Genomic DNA, 16,456 nt, shown 5'->3' with positions numbered 1-16,456 from the left:
AAACATTCCTAATTGTTTTTAATTGTTTTTAAATTTTATAAATCTAAAACATTTAAACTATCCTTGATATATCCTAAACACAAAATTTTATAATTTAAAATATTTAAACTATGCTTGAATTATTCTAAACAGAAATCCTAATTATTTTTTTTATATAAATTCAATTTATATTTTATAATGTTAAAATATTTAAACTATCCTTGAAGTATCCGAAAATTTAATCCTAATATTTTGAATTTTTTTTAAATTTTATAATTTTAAAACATTTAAACTATCCTTCAAGTATCCTAAACATAAATACTAATTACTTTTTTTTAATTGTTTTAAATTTTTTTAATTTTAAAACATTTAAACTATCCTTGAAGTATTATAAATAGAAATTCTAATTACTTTTTTTGAATTGTTTTTAAATTTTATAATTTTAAAATATTTAAAGTATACTTGAAGTATTCTAAGTAGAAATCGTAAAAACTTTTTTTTTATTGTTTTAAATTTTTATAATTTTAAAACATTAAAACTATCATTGAAATATCCTAAACAAACATCCTAATTTTTTTAAATTTTATAATTTTAAAATATTTAAACTATCCTTCAAGTATCATAAACAGAAATTCTAATTACTTTTTTTAATATTTCTTAAATTTTATATTTTTAAAACATTTCAACTATTCTTCAAGTATCCTAAATAGAAATCCGAATTCAGTTTTTTTAAAATTGTTTTTAAATTTTATAATTTTAAAATATTTAAACTATGCTTCAATTATTCAAAACAGAAATCCTAATTTCCTTTTTTATATATATAAATTCTATTTATATTTTATAATGTTAAAACATTTAAACTATTCTTGAAGTATCCTAAACATAAATGCTAATTGTTTTTTTTTTAAAATTATATAATTGTAAAACATTAAATTATACTTGAAGTATACTAAATAGAAATCCTAATTTATTTTTTAAAATTGTTTTTAAATTTTATAATTTTAAAACATTTAAACTATTCTTGAAGTATCGTGAACAGAAATTCTAATTCTTTTTTTAAAATTATTTTAAATTTTTATAATTTTAAAACATTTAAAGTAACTTAAAGTTTCCTAAACAGAAATCCTAATTCATTTTTTAAAATTGTTTTTAAATTTTATAATTGTAAACAATTTACACTATACTTGAAGTATCCTAAACAGAAATCCTAATTCCTTTTTTTAAATTAATTTAAAATTTTATAATTTTAAAACATTTAAAGTAACTTGAAGTTTCCTAAACAGAAATCCTAATACATTTTTAAATTTTATAATTTTAAAATATTTAAACTATCTTTCAAGTTTCCTAAACAGAAATTCTAATTACTTTTTTTTAATAGTGTTTAAATTTTATAATTTTAAAACATCTAAACTATCCTAAAAAAAATAGTAATTTTGTTATATATTGGTTTTATTTTTTGTAATTTTAAAACCTGTAAACTATCCTTGAAATATCCTAAACAAAAATCCAAATTTTTTTTAAATGTTTTTAAATTATTATAATTTTAAAATAATTGAAGTATCTTAAAGTATCATAAACAGAAATGCAAATTAATTGTTTTTATAAATTCTATTTATATTTTATAATTTTTTTTTTGTCTTATAAATTTATTTTATATTTTATAATTTTAAAACATTTAAACTATCCTAAACCAAAATACTAATTCCCTTTGTTATATATTGGTTTTATTTTTTGTAGGTTTAAAACATTTAAACTATCGTTGAAATATTCTAAATGAAAAACCAAATTAATTTTTTTTTACAAATTATATTTATATTTTATAATTTTAAAATATACAAACTGTCATTGAAGTATACTAAACAAAAATCATAATTTTTTTTACAAATTAAATTTATATTTTATAAATTGAAAATATTTAAACTATACTTGAAGCATACTATACAGAAATCCTAATGCTTTATATATATAATTTGGTTTTATATTTTATAATTTTAAAAAATTTAAATTATCCTTGTAATATACTAAATGGAAATTCTAATTATTATTTTTTTGTAAATTTCTTTTATATTTTATAATTTTAAAATATTTAAACTATCTTTGAAATTTTCTAAATGAAAATGCTAATTACTTTTTTTTGATAAATTGGTTTTAAATTTTATACTTTTAAAACATTTAAAATATCCTTGAAGTATCATAAACAAAAATACTAATTCCTTTTGTTGTATATTGGTTTTATTTTTTGTAGTTTTAAAACATTTAAACTATCATTGAAATATACTAAACAGAAAACCTAATTATTTTTATTTTTTTTATAAATTACATTTATATTTTATAATTTTAAAACATTTAAACTATACTTGAAGTATCTTAAACAGAAATCCTAATGCTTTATGTGTATATATATATAGATTAGTTTTAAATTTTATAATTTTAAAACATTTAAACTATCATTGAAGAATCCTAAATGGAAATCCTAATTACTTTATTTTTTTGTAAATTGCTTTTATATTTTATAATTTTAAAAAATTTAAATTATCCATGTAATATACTAAACGGAAATTCTAATTAATTATTTTTTTGTAAATTTCTTTTATATTTTATAATTTTAAAATATTTAAACTATCTTTGAAATTTTCTAAATGAAAATGCTAATTACTTTTTTTTGATAAATTGGTTTTATATTTTATAAATTGAAAACATTTCAACTATCCTTCAAGTATCCTAAACAGATATTCAAATGCTTTTTTTTTTTTTTTATGAATTGGTTTTCTATTTTGTAATTTTAAAATATTTAAACTATCATTGAAGTATATTAAACAGAAATCCTCATTACTTTTTTTGATATATAAATTGCTTTTATATTTTATAATTTTAAAACATTTAAACTATCTTTGAGGTATCATAAATAGAAATCCTAATTACTTTTTTCTTTATAAATTGTTTTTAAATTTTATAATTTTAAAACATTTAAACTATTCTTGAAGTATCTTAAAGAGAAATTCTAATTACTTTTTTTGATAAATTGTTTTTATATTTTTTATATTTAAAATATCATTGAAGTATCCTAAACAGAAATCATAATGTTTTTTTTAATAGATTGGTTTTATATTTTATAATTTTAAAAAATTTAAACTATCCTAAAAGTATACTAAAAAGAAATTCTAATTACTTTTTTTTTGTAAATTATTTTTATATTTTATAATTTTAAAATATTTAAACTATCCTTGACGTTTCCTAAACAGAAATTCTAATTTTTTTTTCTTATAAATTTCTTTTATATTTTATAATTTTAAAACATTTAAACTATCCTTGAAGTATTCTAAACAAAAATACTAATTCCTTTTGTTATATATTGGTTTTATTTTTTTTGTAATTTTAAAATATTTAAACTATCCTTAAAGTATTATAAACAGAAAACCTAAATACTTTTTTTATATATATAAATTACATTTTTATTTTATAATTTTAACATATTTAAACTGTCATTGAAGTATCATAAACAAGAGTTCTAATTTTATTTTTTATATAAATTAAATTTATATTTTATAATTTTAAAACATTTAAAATATACTTAAAATATCCTAAACAGAAATCCTAATGCTTATATATATATATATATATATATATTGATTTTATATTTTATAATTTTAAAAAATTTAAACTATCCTTGAAGTATACTAAACAAAAATCTTAATTACTTTTTTTTGGTAAATTTATTTTATATTTTATAATTTTAAAACATTTAAACTATCGTTGAAGTATCCTGAATAGAAATCTTAATTATTTTTTTTGATAAATTGGTTTTATATTTTATAAATTGAAAACATTTAAACTATCATTGAAGAATCCTTAATAGAAATCCTAATACTTTTTTTTTTTAGAAAAATTGTTTTTATATTTTATAATTTTAAAATATTTAAACTATCATTGAAATATACTAAATAGAAATCCTAATTTTTTTTATAAATTGCTTTTATATTTTGTAATTTTAAAACATTTAAACTATCCTAGAAGTATTCTTAATAGAAATCCTAATTACTTTTTTTAATAAATTGTTTTTAAATTTTATACTTTTAAAACATTTAAACTATCATTGAAGTATCATAAACAAAAATACTAATTCCTTTTGTTGTATATTGGTTTTATTTTTTGTAGTTTTAAAACATTTAAACTATCATTGAAATATACTAAACAGAAAACCTAATTATTTTTTTTATAAATTACATTTATATTTTATAATTTTAAAACATTTAAACTATACTTGAAGTATCTTAAACAGAAATCCTAATGCTTTATATATATATATATATATATATATATATATATATATATATATATTAGATTAGTTTTAAATTTTATAATTTTAAAACATTTAAACTATCATTGAAGAATCCTAAATGGAAATCCTAATTACTTTATTTTTTTTGTAAATTGCTTTTATATTTTATAATTTTAAAAAATTTAAATTATCCTTGTAATATACTAAACGGAAATTCTAATTAATTTTTTTTTGTAAATTTTTTTTTATATTTTATAATTTTAAAATATTGAAACTATCTTTGAAATTTTCTAAATGAAAATGCTAATTACTTTTTTTTGATAAATTGGTTTTATATTTTATAAATTGAAAACATTTCAACTATCCTTCAAGTATCCTAAACAGAAATTCAAATACTTTTTTTTTTTATGAATTGGTTTTATATTTTGTAATTTTAAAATATTTAAACTATCATTGAAGTATATTAAACAGAAATCCTCATTACTTTTTTTTTATATATAAATTGCTTTTATATTTTATAATTTTAAAACATTTAAACTATCTTTGAGGCATCATAAATAGAAATCCTAATTACTTTTTTCTTTATAAATTGTTTTTAAATTTTATAATTTTAAAACATTTAAACTATTCTTGAAGTATCTTAAAGAGAAATCCTAATTACTTTTTTTGATAAATTGTTTTTATAGTTTTTATATTTAAAATATCATTGAAGTATCCTAAACAAAAATCATAATGTTTTTTTTTAATAGATTGGTTTTATATTTTATAATTTTAAAAAATTTAAACTATCCTAAAAGTATACTAAAAAGAAATTCTAATTACTTTTTTTTTTGTAAATTGTTTTTATATTTTATAATTTTAAAATATTTAAACTATCCTTGACGTTTCCTAAACAAAAATTCTAATTTTTTTTCTTATAAATTTCTTTTATATTTTATAATTTTAAAACATTTAAACTATCCTTGAAGTATTCTAAACAAAAATACTAATTCCTTTTGTTATATATTGGTTTTATTTTTTTTGTAATTTTAAAATATTTAAACTATCCTTAAAGTATTATAAACAGAAAACCTAAATACTTTTTTTTTTATAAATTAAATTTATATTTTATAATTTTAACATATTTAAACTGTCATTGAAGTATCATAAACAAGAGTTCTAATTTTATTTTTTATATAAATTAAATTTATATTTTATAATTTTAAAACATTTAAACTATACTTAAAATATCCTAAACAGAAATCCTAATGCTTATATATATATATATATATATATATATATATATATATATATATATATATATATTGATTTTATATTTTATAATTTTAAAAAATTTAAACTATCCTTGAAGTATACTAAACAAAAATCCTAATTACTTTTTTTTGGTAAATTTATTTTATATTTTATAATTTTAAAACATTTAAACTATCGTTGAAGTATCCTGAATAGAAATCTTAATTATTTTTTTTGATAAATTGGTTTATATTTTATAAATTGAAAACATTTAAGCTATCATTGAAGAATCCTTAACAGAAATCCTAATACTTTTTTTTTTTTAGAAAAATTGTTTTTATATTTTATAATTTTAAAATATTTAAACTATCATTGAAATATACTAAATAGAAATCCTAATTTTTTTTATAAATTGCTTTTATATTTTGTAATTTTAAAACATTTAAACTATCCTAGAAGTATTCTTAATAGAAATCCTAATTACTTTTTTTAATAAATTGTTTTTAAATTTTATACTTTTAAAACATTTAAACTATCATTGAAGTATCATAAACAAAAATACTAATTCCTTTTGTTGTATATTTGTTTTATTTTTTGTAGTTTTAAAACATTTAAACTATCATTGAAATATACTAAACAGAAAACCTAATTATTTTTTTTTATAAATTACATTTATATTTTATAATTTTAAAACATTTAAACTATACTTGAAGTATCTTAAACAGAAATCCTAATGCTTTATATATATATATATATATATATATATTAGATTAGTTTTAAATTTTATAATTTTAAAACATTTAAACTATCATTGAAGTATCCTAAATGGAAATCCTAATTACTTTATTTTTTTTGTAAATTGCTTTTATATTTTATATTTTTAAAATATTTAAAGTATCATTGAAGTATCCTAAACAGAAATCCTAATTACTTTTTTGATAAATTGTTTTTATATTTTATAAATTAAAAATATTTAAACTATTCTTAAACTATCTTAAATAGAAACTGTAATGCTTTTTTTATATATTGATTTTATATTTTATAATTATAAAAGATTTAATCCATCTTGAATTATAAATTTTAATTCTTCTAACCTCTGCTAGTACAGTCCAATTAAACATACTTTACGATGTAGATTGGGCTTCGCTACATGAATGCAAAAAGGTGAGTAATATGGTAGAGGATGGTCTACACATTACCTCCTCGAACCTAGTATTTATTTCATGAACGAATGAAGAATATTGAAATTGCAAACTTATTTCCTAAGACCCTGAGTTCATCACAATTTGAGGCATTGATGGGCAAGTAGTTGGGTGTCATTAACATGAAAGGGATTGTTGAAAATATTGAATATGATAATATAGCAGTATTCCTTTTGTCATAGGTTTGGTTCTCCTTCCCCTAATGCTGTGGTTTTACAAGATAATTATCTTATGATAAATTTCAAAACCACATATACATCACTCATTCAAAATATTCTTTTATGTGGTGTGATCTCTGTTAATGTTTGATTTGATCTCCATGACGCCTCCTCTATACCAACTCCGTGCAAGGTATAGATGCAAATATTTTTATGTGTACTAGACTAAATTTCTATAGCTCGAAACTAGTGCAGAGTTGAGCTATGCGACCCATAATCTTAAAAGATTTATAGAAATTATTTTTTAAAGTGTTTAGAAGTGTAGTAGTGGTTGCTTTTTAAAATGCTTTTTATTTCAAAACACATTAAAATAATATATATATATTTTTAAATTATTTTTGACATCATCTTATTAAAATGATCTGAAAATATCAAAAACATATTATTACTTTTGTTTTTCTAGTTGAGTTTCAGATTGAAGATAGATACAATCTAATTATACAAAAAAAACTCAGTTAATTTTTCTTGTTTTATTTAGTTTTTTTATGGGCTCCATGAAACATGCTTCAACCTCAACTACAAAAACAAAGATACCCTTAACGCTAGTAGGATTTGAACTTAAAATTTTGGAGGAAGCAAACCTGTGAGCCCTGGTACTCAACTCCAAAACATTGTATTTCTGTAGATCCACTCACTTATATGTTGCCCCGTGAAAAAGCAATTTGCAGACATATAGTCTACACCGTGCATGATTCCTGACAAGCAAATATATTCGAAGTCACTCTAAATCGAAGATGCCACTTTCATGAATGTGCAAGCTATGCCATGTGCTAGCTATGGCCATGCTCCCATACAACTTTTATACACCTCACTTGCTTTAACCTAAAGCACATATATGATGGGTATATATTGGGTGCACAATAGCATCTATTTACTCTTTAATTGCCAGGAATCATAATGAATAAATCAAAATATAACTTCTGCAATTTTCAAGTAACAAGCGTAACAAAAAAGGAAAAGGAAGCATAGATGGTAGCCGCAGAATGCTTGGAAGAAAACCTCTGCCATTGCTTGGATTAGAATACAAGTAAGGACACTACCCGTGGGGGGGGAGCTAACGTCAACGTCCAACTTTCAGGTTAAAGATTCAAAACTCCATTCTACTGGACTTCCCACCTCACCCAACTCCGAAAGAGTCCTCTCAACTAGAAAGGAAAAAAAAAAGAAAGAGGTAAATTAAAAAAAATCACAACAACGTAAACAGACTTTCATTTTTGTACCTGAAGAGTTTGAGGGAGGAACTTGGTTCCAACATTGAGGAACAACATGGCTAAGAGATCAGATTTTGCACAGAAGCTGTTGGAAGATCTCCGGTCGAGGAAGGAACGAATGGCTGTATCTCATAGCTCAGAAGGTTCAAAATCAGCTGCTCCAGGTTAGTATTCTATTATATTTCACAATTTATTTTCTTCAGCTCCAAAACAAAATTGAAAATTTAGAAGGCTTAAAGCAAGTAAAAGCTATGGTTTAAGACTATCACGCAACTTGAAAAGCTATCATGCCTCTAAACATGAAGAATCGCAAGTTTTTATCATCAGTTCAGTTCTCATCAGAAGTGTAAAATTAATAGCTAGGTCTCTAAACTAAATTAATGATTATTCTTACTCAATGACCTTACCTGCTCTTTTAAGTAAAGTATAAGAAGATTATTTGGATGGCCGATTTGGAATACAAAAGAGCAGGGATTAATAGAAAGTATGAAATGGCTAAGTTAAGAAAATAAAAATAAATTCAGACACCTCGCTGATGACAGAAGCAGGGCCTGCCTTCCACCTTCATTCAAAAACGATAGAACAAGGAGCAAGTAACCTAGTCTCGTAGTAGTATAATAATGCTACTTGTGATGCAGTTTCCCAACCAAAAACTCTTGTGATATGCTAATAATGCTCTGTTCCAGAAAAATCTAAAAATGAACAGAAACTTGATGAAAACAGTGGCGAAGGGTAAGATGAAAGAAAACCAAATATTAAAGCTTTACACCCTCTCATATGTAAAGAGCACAAAATGAAAAGGAAAAGAAAATCAATTCATCCATTGCAAAATATTTATATGAGAATTCCAATTTTCCAGTATTTTCTATTTTCAAAAAGAATAAATAGGAAAAGAAAAAAAAGACATTTTCTATAGTGTGAACTGTGTGAGAAGAAGCAATATTAGCGCTTTATTTTCAATACTAAGAGAAATAAAATGTCAGGAAATGATCTAAAACTAGATAGTGACATCTAGTCTTCTAGCATACAAAAATTCCTGCATTTCCATTACTTAGTACGAAGTATCATCATTGTTTTCTCTGCATCGTGTGCTTGTGCAGATGTACATGCTTATTCCAAGCAAATACACAGAGGATCCAGAGATATGAAGACCCATAGAAGTGTAAGTATCATGGCTCAAGCTTATCACAGTTTTAGGTATTATAAATTCCCAATTTACTCGAACTGTTCCATGACCACAGAATGGCATTAGAAGTGGAAGTGTGCACAGTAGAACTAGTGGAAGTAATATAGCACTCTCCATTGAAGAAGTTTCAACAGAGATTGTTCCATTTGGGGGAGGTCGAAACTCCGAACAAATAGGAGATCTGTCCATGGCACTGGCTTTTGCCCTTGAGAATGGCGGAAAGCTCAGAAGAATGGATTCGTCTGGCAATAGTTCAGTGCTAGGTTTCCTGCATCAAATTGCAAGAAGACCAGTGGAAGTAAGCAAGATGGAAAGAAGCGGTATTGATAGGCATCACTCTTCAAGTAACCGTTTTCCTACACTCTCCCATCTCCACATCAAAGAAATATCAAAAGGTGCACAAAAGTTAAATCAGATCCTGAGAGCTTGTTCAAATGGCCTTAACTTTGAATCATATTCATTAGAAATTGGCAAGGAACTACTCAAAGAGGCCGTGGATTTGGAAGAGTCCTTGAGGATGCTTGTAAACCTGCAAAAAGCTTCAGAATACATGATCTGCCCACAGAGCAAATCTCGTATCACATTGCTTGATGAGGATGAAGATGACGATGACACCTCTACCAAAAAAGCTGAGCATAACCAACTTGCTCTGCCAAGGTTCTCCTTCGACAAGCCCTCAAGAAATTCTCATTACATCCAGAAAGTTGAAAGGACGGATCTCACGCAGAGGATAATGGCTCTGACTTATTCGTCAGAAGCTGCAAGTTTCAACCATGACAAGCACAATTCAAGTACCTCAAATTCAGTTTCTCACAAGAAATCATCTAGCTATGGCTCAACTTCTAAAACCTTAGCAGCATTATCTGAACAGAAGAATCAGTCGAGTTCATCAAAATCCAATCCAGAGAAGGCGAGAATTCCAAATGTAATTGCAAAACTAATGGGCCTGGAGGAACTTCCAGAAAATGCAGATTCAAAGCACACAAAGAAAGAGTCAAGTTCCAAGCAGAAAACTGAAATGAAGGTTACAAATAAATCTGCAGAAAGAAGCTCCACACGTGAACGCAAGACAAAAGATGCTGAGAATTCAGTACCCACAGTAAGAAAACAAAAGCAGATGCAGCCCAGTCAGAATAAGATGCTTCAGGATCCAAAACATGCTTTGCAAGCAGAAAAGAATCTGCCAGATCACCATGCTAGCTTTGAAATGACTATGCATGACGGAAAGCAACCGAAGAAGGATGTGAATGGGACAAAACCAGAGAAAGGCTCAAATAAAGCTAACGTGAAAATGGAAAGGCACCAAAGCAACATCATCCAAATGAACCAAAGCACAGGAAAGCGAAAGAATGGTCAGGATAAAGAGAGAGAACAAGATAATACTAAGACCAGGGAGCAGAAAGGGAAAGAACAAGGTGAAACAAGAAAGCTAATCCGAAAGCATGAGCTGCAGCAGATGGCATCACAGGCACAAATTGGGTCCGAAGCAGCAATAACATTGGAAGGGCAAACAGAGCACAATGCAAGCATGCTTAAAATAGAAAACAGAGATGAAAACTGGCACCTTTCCAATGATCAACCAAAGTCTTCCAATGACCTTGGATTCCAACAGGCTCACACATTCCGAAACTTTCAACAACGAGACATAAAGTATCATGCAGGAGAGGGGGAGTGGCAGACTGCTAAGCAGAAGATTCAAGATAGAAGTCAAAAGGGAAGTGAAGTAATGTCCAGGAATTTTCCCACCCCCATGAACGACATTCTGAATTTCCAAAAAAGACATTCGCAGATGAACCAGGCAACTCCTGGCAGTACAAGTTCTAGAGAATCTGTTGATGAAATGCCATCCAAAGGGTTTCCAACTAACAGGCACCATGAAGATCCTGTCTACGAAAGAATTTCTAATAATAACCATGTTAAAGTGCAAGATTCAATGACCAGGTACTCGAATCAAGATTCCTCTCCAATAGATCCTAAATATGATATGATGGAGAAAAGCAGCACTCCAACTATGGAAGAAAAGGCAGCTCATTCACCAGCCACGCAGAAGGTGAGAAATACCATGGGACAGAAGGCAGAGACCCCTCGAAAGATGGACGAACTAGCGTCAAGAAAGTGTGGAACTCCAAACAGCTTGGCAAGGCAACAAAAACGTCAAACTTCTGCTTTGCAAGAAGGTAAGCAGAAAAGGCGCTGCAAACTTGGTGGATCTACAGTCGAACAAGTGACAGCCATCAGGTCCAGAGAAGCAGAGGCACGCATTGTTAAATCCAGCAAATCAATGGCGAACATCCAGCAACCGAATGTGTTGGAAGATCTGCATAATAAAGATGAACAAGCTTCCAACTCCTATATTCCCGTGGAAGAAGAAAGCCAAATCCTAAAAGGACCAAAAATCCTAGTTCCAAATGACAGCGTAAGCCCATTTATTACTACAATCTAAGAACTCGATATGCACAGAATACCTTATACACTCGCACAAACTATAAGCCACATCATCATAGATGACAATTCTTGCTGCTTGCTATTGAACTAACAAAAGCTCTTTTTTGGTTTCATGTAGTGTCAAAACACAATCTCAACAGTGACGAATGAGCAACAAGGTCAAGAATTGGGCAGAGATCAACTGCAATCTCACAACTTTGTTTTGAATTCACTTAATGGTAGATACAGCTTTGCATTTTCAGTTTCACTTCCCAAAGTATTGCTCTCCTCATTTACATCATTCCGCATATCCTCCTCTGGTTCATCAACCACGTAGAATTAGTTTTCCCATATCAAATCTACCAATAAATCCCTATGCGCTCAAACCAACTTCTATCATTAAGACCATAAAAAAAGAGACGCAACACAATCTAATATCATTCTTCATTGTTGAAATGTTTGCAGAAACTCATCAAACTAGCAAAGATATCACATACCCCTCACAAGTGAAGAACCAAAAAGCATTGAAATTGGTGACACCAGAGCCGCTAAATGAGAGCGAAAATCACCTAAAGCGGATCCTGATAAAAAGTCAACTATTCCTTAACACAGCTGAGGCACTTTTCAAACTCAACATACCTTTCGTCGTTCTCCACGCTGGTAGTCAAGACTATCACGACGAAGAAAGCAAACTCGTATTAGATTGTGGATACGAAATAATGAAAAGAAAAGGCAAAAAGCAAGAGCTCAGTGTCCATCCATTCATGAAAATATCAGTCACCTCTATTAAGGTAAAATCCTTGGACACCTTGGTCAAGCTATTGTACAAAGACCTCGAGAAGTTAAAACTCTACTGTAGAAATGGTAATGCTGAATGTCTTACTCCTGTCGAAGACTACCTACCGAAAATGCTCGAATGTGATGTGTACAACTGGGATATAGATGTGAATTGTATGTGGGACTGTGGTTGGGACAAGATGATGTTTGCATTTCTTGAAAAGGATGATGTTATACGGGATGTGGAGAAGTTCGTGCTTGATGGATTGCTTGATGAAGTTGCCAAAGATCTTCTACCAGTATTCTGATTGGACTGAAGAATTAGGACACTACAAAACTGTTTGAGCAGATTTTTTTTTGTCTTTTCTTTATTATTCCTGTGTATATTTTAAAGAGAATTTTGTGTGAATTGTACATTTTTTACTTTTTGGCTCAACAATAGCAATGCTCATTTGCAGAGTTATATTTGTATAATACAAGAGAAGTTCAACCAGAGATTATGGGCCTGGATCAGCTTGCTAAGCTCGTCTCATCAAAAGATAATCATTTATTGGAATTAAATTTTAGTTGATAAGATGGGAAGCATATTCATTTATCAACTAATTTTAAAAATTTTAACAAGATATTATATAAAAGTTTTAATATTTTTATCTTCAATATATTAGGTATACATGTAATTGGGTTACTCATGAAAATACACACACAAAGTAAAGCAACTTTTTTGTTTTTCATTATTATTTTCAAACTTTTTTCTTGCAATTGGATTCTTCTTCAGCCATTATCATAAAACCCGATCTGATTTAGTGAGCAGGATCGAAATACAAAGCCTTAGCCAAGTTCTACCGAGCAAAAAATCAAAATTATAATTAACCTGAACTACCTACTGGATCAACCTAGGATCTAAATATGACTTCTTCCATCTCACCTCCTTTGTTAATACATATACCAGTGGTTCACGAATGCTGTTAATGCTGTCGCTAAAATTTGGCATTATCCCCATTGTGGAGCCAGTCGGTGTTCGAGATTTTGATATTGATGGTGAACTTTGGGTCAAATTGCGGTTGATACCAACAGAGCAATGGGTGGGAGGGAGCTGTTTCATGGGCTTTTGTGTCACTCCTGAAGATCAAATTTGAATTATCACCATTTCGTTTGTTCAATCTAATGGGTTGGCCATTGTTATGGTCTTAAAGGGTTTATAAAAAATTAAAATTAAAAGAAAAAAAAGACTAAATCGTGTGCCCAAAGTACGCTCACCTATACTGCTTTAACAATGTATTGTAATAGTTATTTGTGTTGTTGCTTGATTATGTGATACTTTAGCTATTGGTTTGCTCTAGATTGCACAGTATTTTTAGATGATAGTGGTGATAGATTGATAGGAATTAAATTATTACAGATTATTACAGAAAAGAACTAAACGGTGTCCTGTTTTTCCTGTTCATGCAGACTCAAATGAGTGTTGATTTTCATAGTGTTTTTTCTTTCCTTCTCTGTGGCGTGTGCCTTTGCACTTTCTGACTAGCTTTTCATTTAATTATCCTTATTATGCACTGTTTATACATAGAAGACACAGAAAAAGGGTCTTCAATGATACATTAAATGCATTGGAGTCGATAATGATATGTCTTCAATACATGAATAGACAAGGGAAAGAGAATAGATCAAAGCCACGATGGAACAAAGAAGGCAGCATAAAAGATAAACTTTGGACTTCTTCTCACAAAAAATCATGACTTTTTTTTCACCTAAATTCATGTTTTCTAATTCAACCATCTTTTTTTCAAGGAAGATCGACAAAAAAAGAAAAAAGAAAAAAGAAAAAGAGAGGGAGCACATGGCATCCAGAAATGAAAAAAGGGAAGCGAGACACAACGGAGAAGACAAACCTGCTGAGAGAGGGTTGAGATGGTTATGCTTCAATTCTTCTACTTTTTCTTGAACAAACCGATTGAAGAAAGATAGGACTTGGGTGAGTGTTGCTCCATTTGTGGTGGCTTTTATTTCTTCCGTTTATAAATTTTTTTTTCTCGATTTTAAATGCATCACTGCTGGGTTTTTTCCTTAATTTTTTCCACAGCAGGGATGTTCTAACTAGGAGTCAGTATTTGAAGAAAGACAGGAATTGGACGAGTGTTGTTTATCTGGGTTTTTTTGTGCTTTTTTTCTCGATTTTATTTCTTCCGTATACAATTGGAAACATTTTTCAAGAATTACCATTGCTTTATTTCTGCATCGATTTTTTTTCTCTATTTTTAATTGATCACTGCTGGTTTTTGTTCTTATTTTTGCGATATCAGCGATGATGGGACAGAGATGGAAATTGGATCGAGTTGAGTCTTATTTTTCTCCTCCGTGATGATTTCACCCTTCAGTCCTTTTAACGAAGTTGCCACACAACACAGGTTTAAGAACAGTAAAATTTCAATTATTTTATAGTATCTGAGAAGAAAGGTGGCCGGAAAGGCACCCATTGTTTTCCCCATATCTTTAACCCTCTCTCTTCTCTTTATTAATTCATTTATACAAAACTCATGATAATCGGTTCATGCAATTCACAATAAAAATCTTTTGATCCTGAACCATTAAAATAGATCTAATATAAGAGTAAGATATAATGAAAATTTATTTTAAGACACCAAAACTATCAGAATAAAGCCAAATAATATCACGAAACTAATTAATTTTTGATAAGTTAGATTTAATTCGTTTAAAAATTAAAAAAATAAAAGAATCACTTTCACACGTTAAAACTGAAAAATTAAGAAGTATTATTCATCAATAGTTGTTGAAATTTAGGTTACATGAGTTTAAATAGTTCTTGAAAAATTAACCATAATGAATCCACCATAGTGGACTGATTTGGCCTACCTACAAAATTGACCCAAAAACTTTAAACTAAATAGTGTATAACCTGATCCACACAAGTCTTAAATCCTAGCTGAAAATAAAATATTACTTAAACCTAAACAGGACTTGGATTGTAGCTAACAAAATAAAATAAAACTCATAATATTAAATCTATGTTTTTTCGTGAGAAGAAGAGAAGGAAATAAAATATTTCAGAAGTAATTTAAGGCTTATTTATAGCCTTTTATGTAACTTATTAATCCTAGAAAATAAAAGAAAAAGTAGTCGCCCATGTTGTTTTCAAGTTGTAGCATGCTTTTTTTTTTCTTTGTTGTGTTTTCTCCTTGCCTAACAAGGAAATAAACAAAAATAATAAATCCTAATATTTAAAGGAAATAATTAATATTTCCATACATAATAGAAAGTCTAAAACAAATTAGGAATCCACAAAACACATAAGAACATCATAAACACAAGGCTGCTGAAAATTTAGAAAATTGTCAGCCTTGTTGTCGAAACCTCATGGTCCAAATAAGGTTGGATTAGACACCTCTTGCATATGGATAAGATGTACTAAGGCATTTTCTTGATGCTCCAATGGACCCTTCAAATCTGACTTGGTCGAAACATTCAATACCTCTTTTAATGGCTTTGTCTTGGATCAAGTTATTGGCCTATTTGGAACATGTAATGGCTCATTACTGGTGTTTGTGAGCTGATCCACATCATCCCCTCTCTCCTAGAAAGGATTCAACCTCGAATCAAAACCTGTGACAAACAAAGTAAGATCAACAACATTAAAGGTAACACTAACATTATACTCACCTAGAAGTCAATTTTGTATACGTTGTCATTGATCCTCTCTAAAACCTGAAATGGACCATCTCCACAAAGCTGTAATTTTGATTTCCTTAGGTTTGGAAATCGTTCCTTACTCATGTGCACCTAAATCTATTCATCGTGTTGGAAAACAACCTGTTTACACCTCTTATTTGCTTTAGAAGCGTACAAATTGTTTTTTTTTCTTCTCCATTTGCACTTGAACTCCCTCATGGAGTTGTCTCACTATCTTTGTATTCCTTTCACCATCTAAACTT

The 16,456-nt window shown here is 27.4% G+C and overlaps 1 protein-coding gene across 1 annotated transcript; it reads left to right on the top strand.

The window, feature by feature from the left end:
* The first annotated feature begins 8,037 nt into the window (after positions 1-8,037).
* Positions 8,038-13,004, top strand: LOC18109958 (uncharacterized). Its single transcript, XM_006388194.3, has 5 exons — positions 8,038-8,286; positions 9,223-9,284; positions 9,364-11,724; positions 11,872-11,971; positions 12,198-13,004. Exons 1-5 carry the CDS (start codon positions 8,178-8,180, stop codon positions 12,815-12,817), a joined length of 3,252 nt encoding a protein of 1,083 aa, XP_006388256.2. The 5' UTR covers positions 8,038-8,177; the 3' UTR covers positions 12,818-13,004.
* The last annotated feature ends 3,452 nt before the right edge of the window (positions 13,005-16,456 follow it).

Source organism: Populus trichocarpa, chromosome 14 (genome assembly GCF_000002775.5).
Source record: "Populus trichocarpa isolate Nisqually-1 chromosome 14, P.trichocarpa_v4.1, whole genome shotgun sequence".
In the NCBI taxonomy this organism is placed as follows: Eukaryota; Viridiplantae; Streptophyta; class Magnoliopsida; order Malpighiales; family Salicaceae; genus Populus; species Populus trichocarpa.
This window is presented reverse-complemented; position numbering and strand designations above follow the sequence as displayed.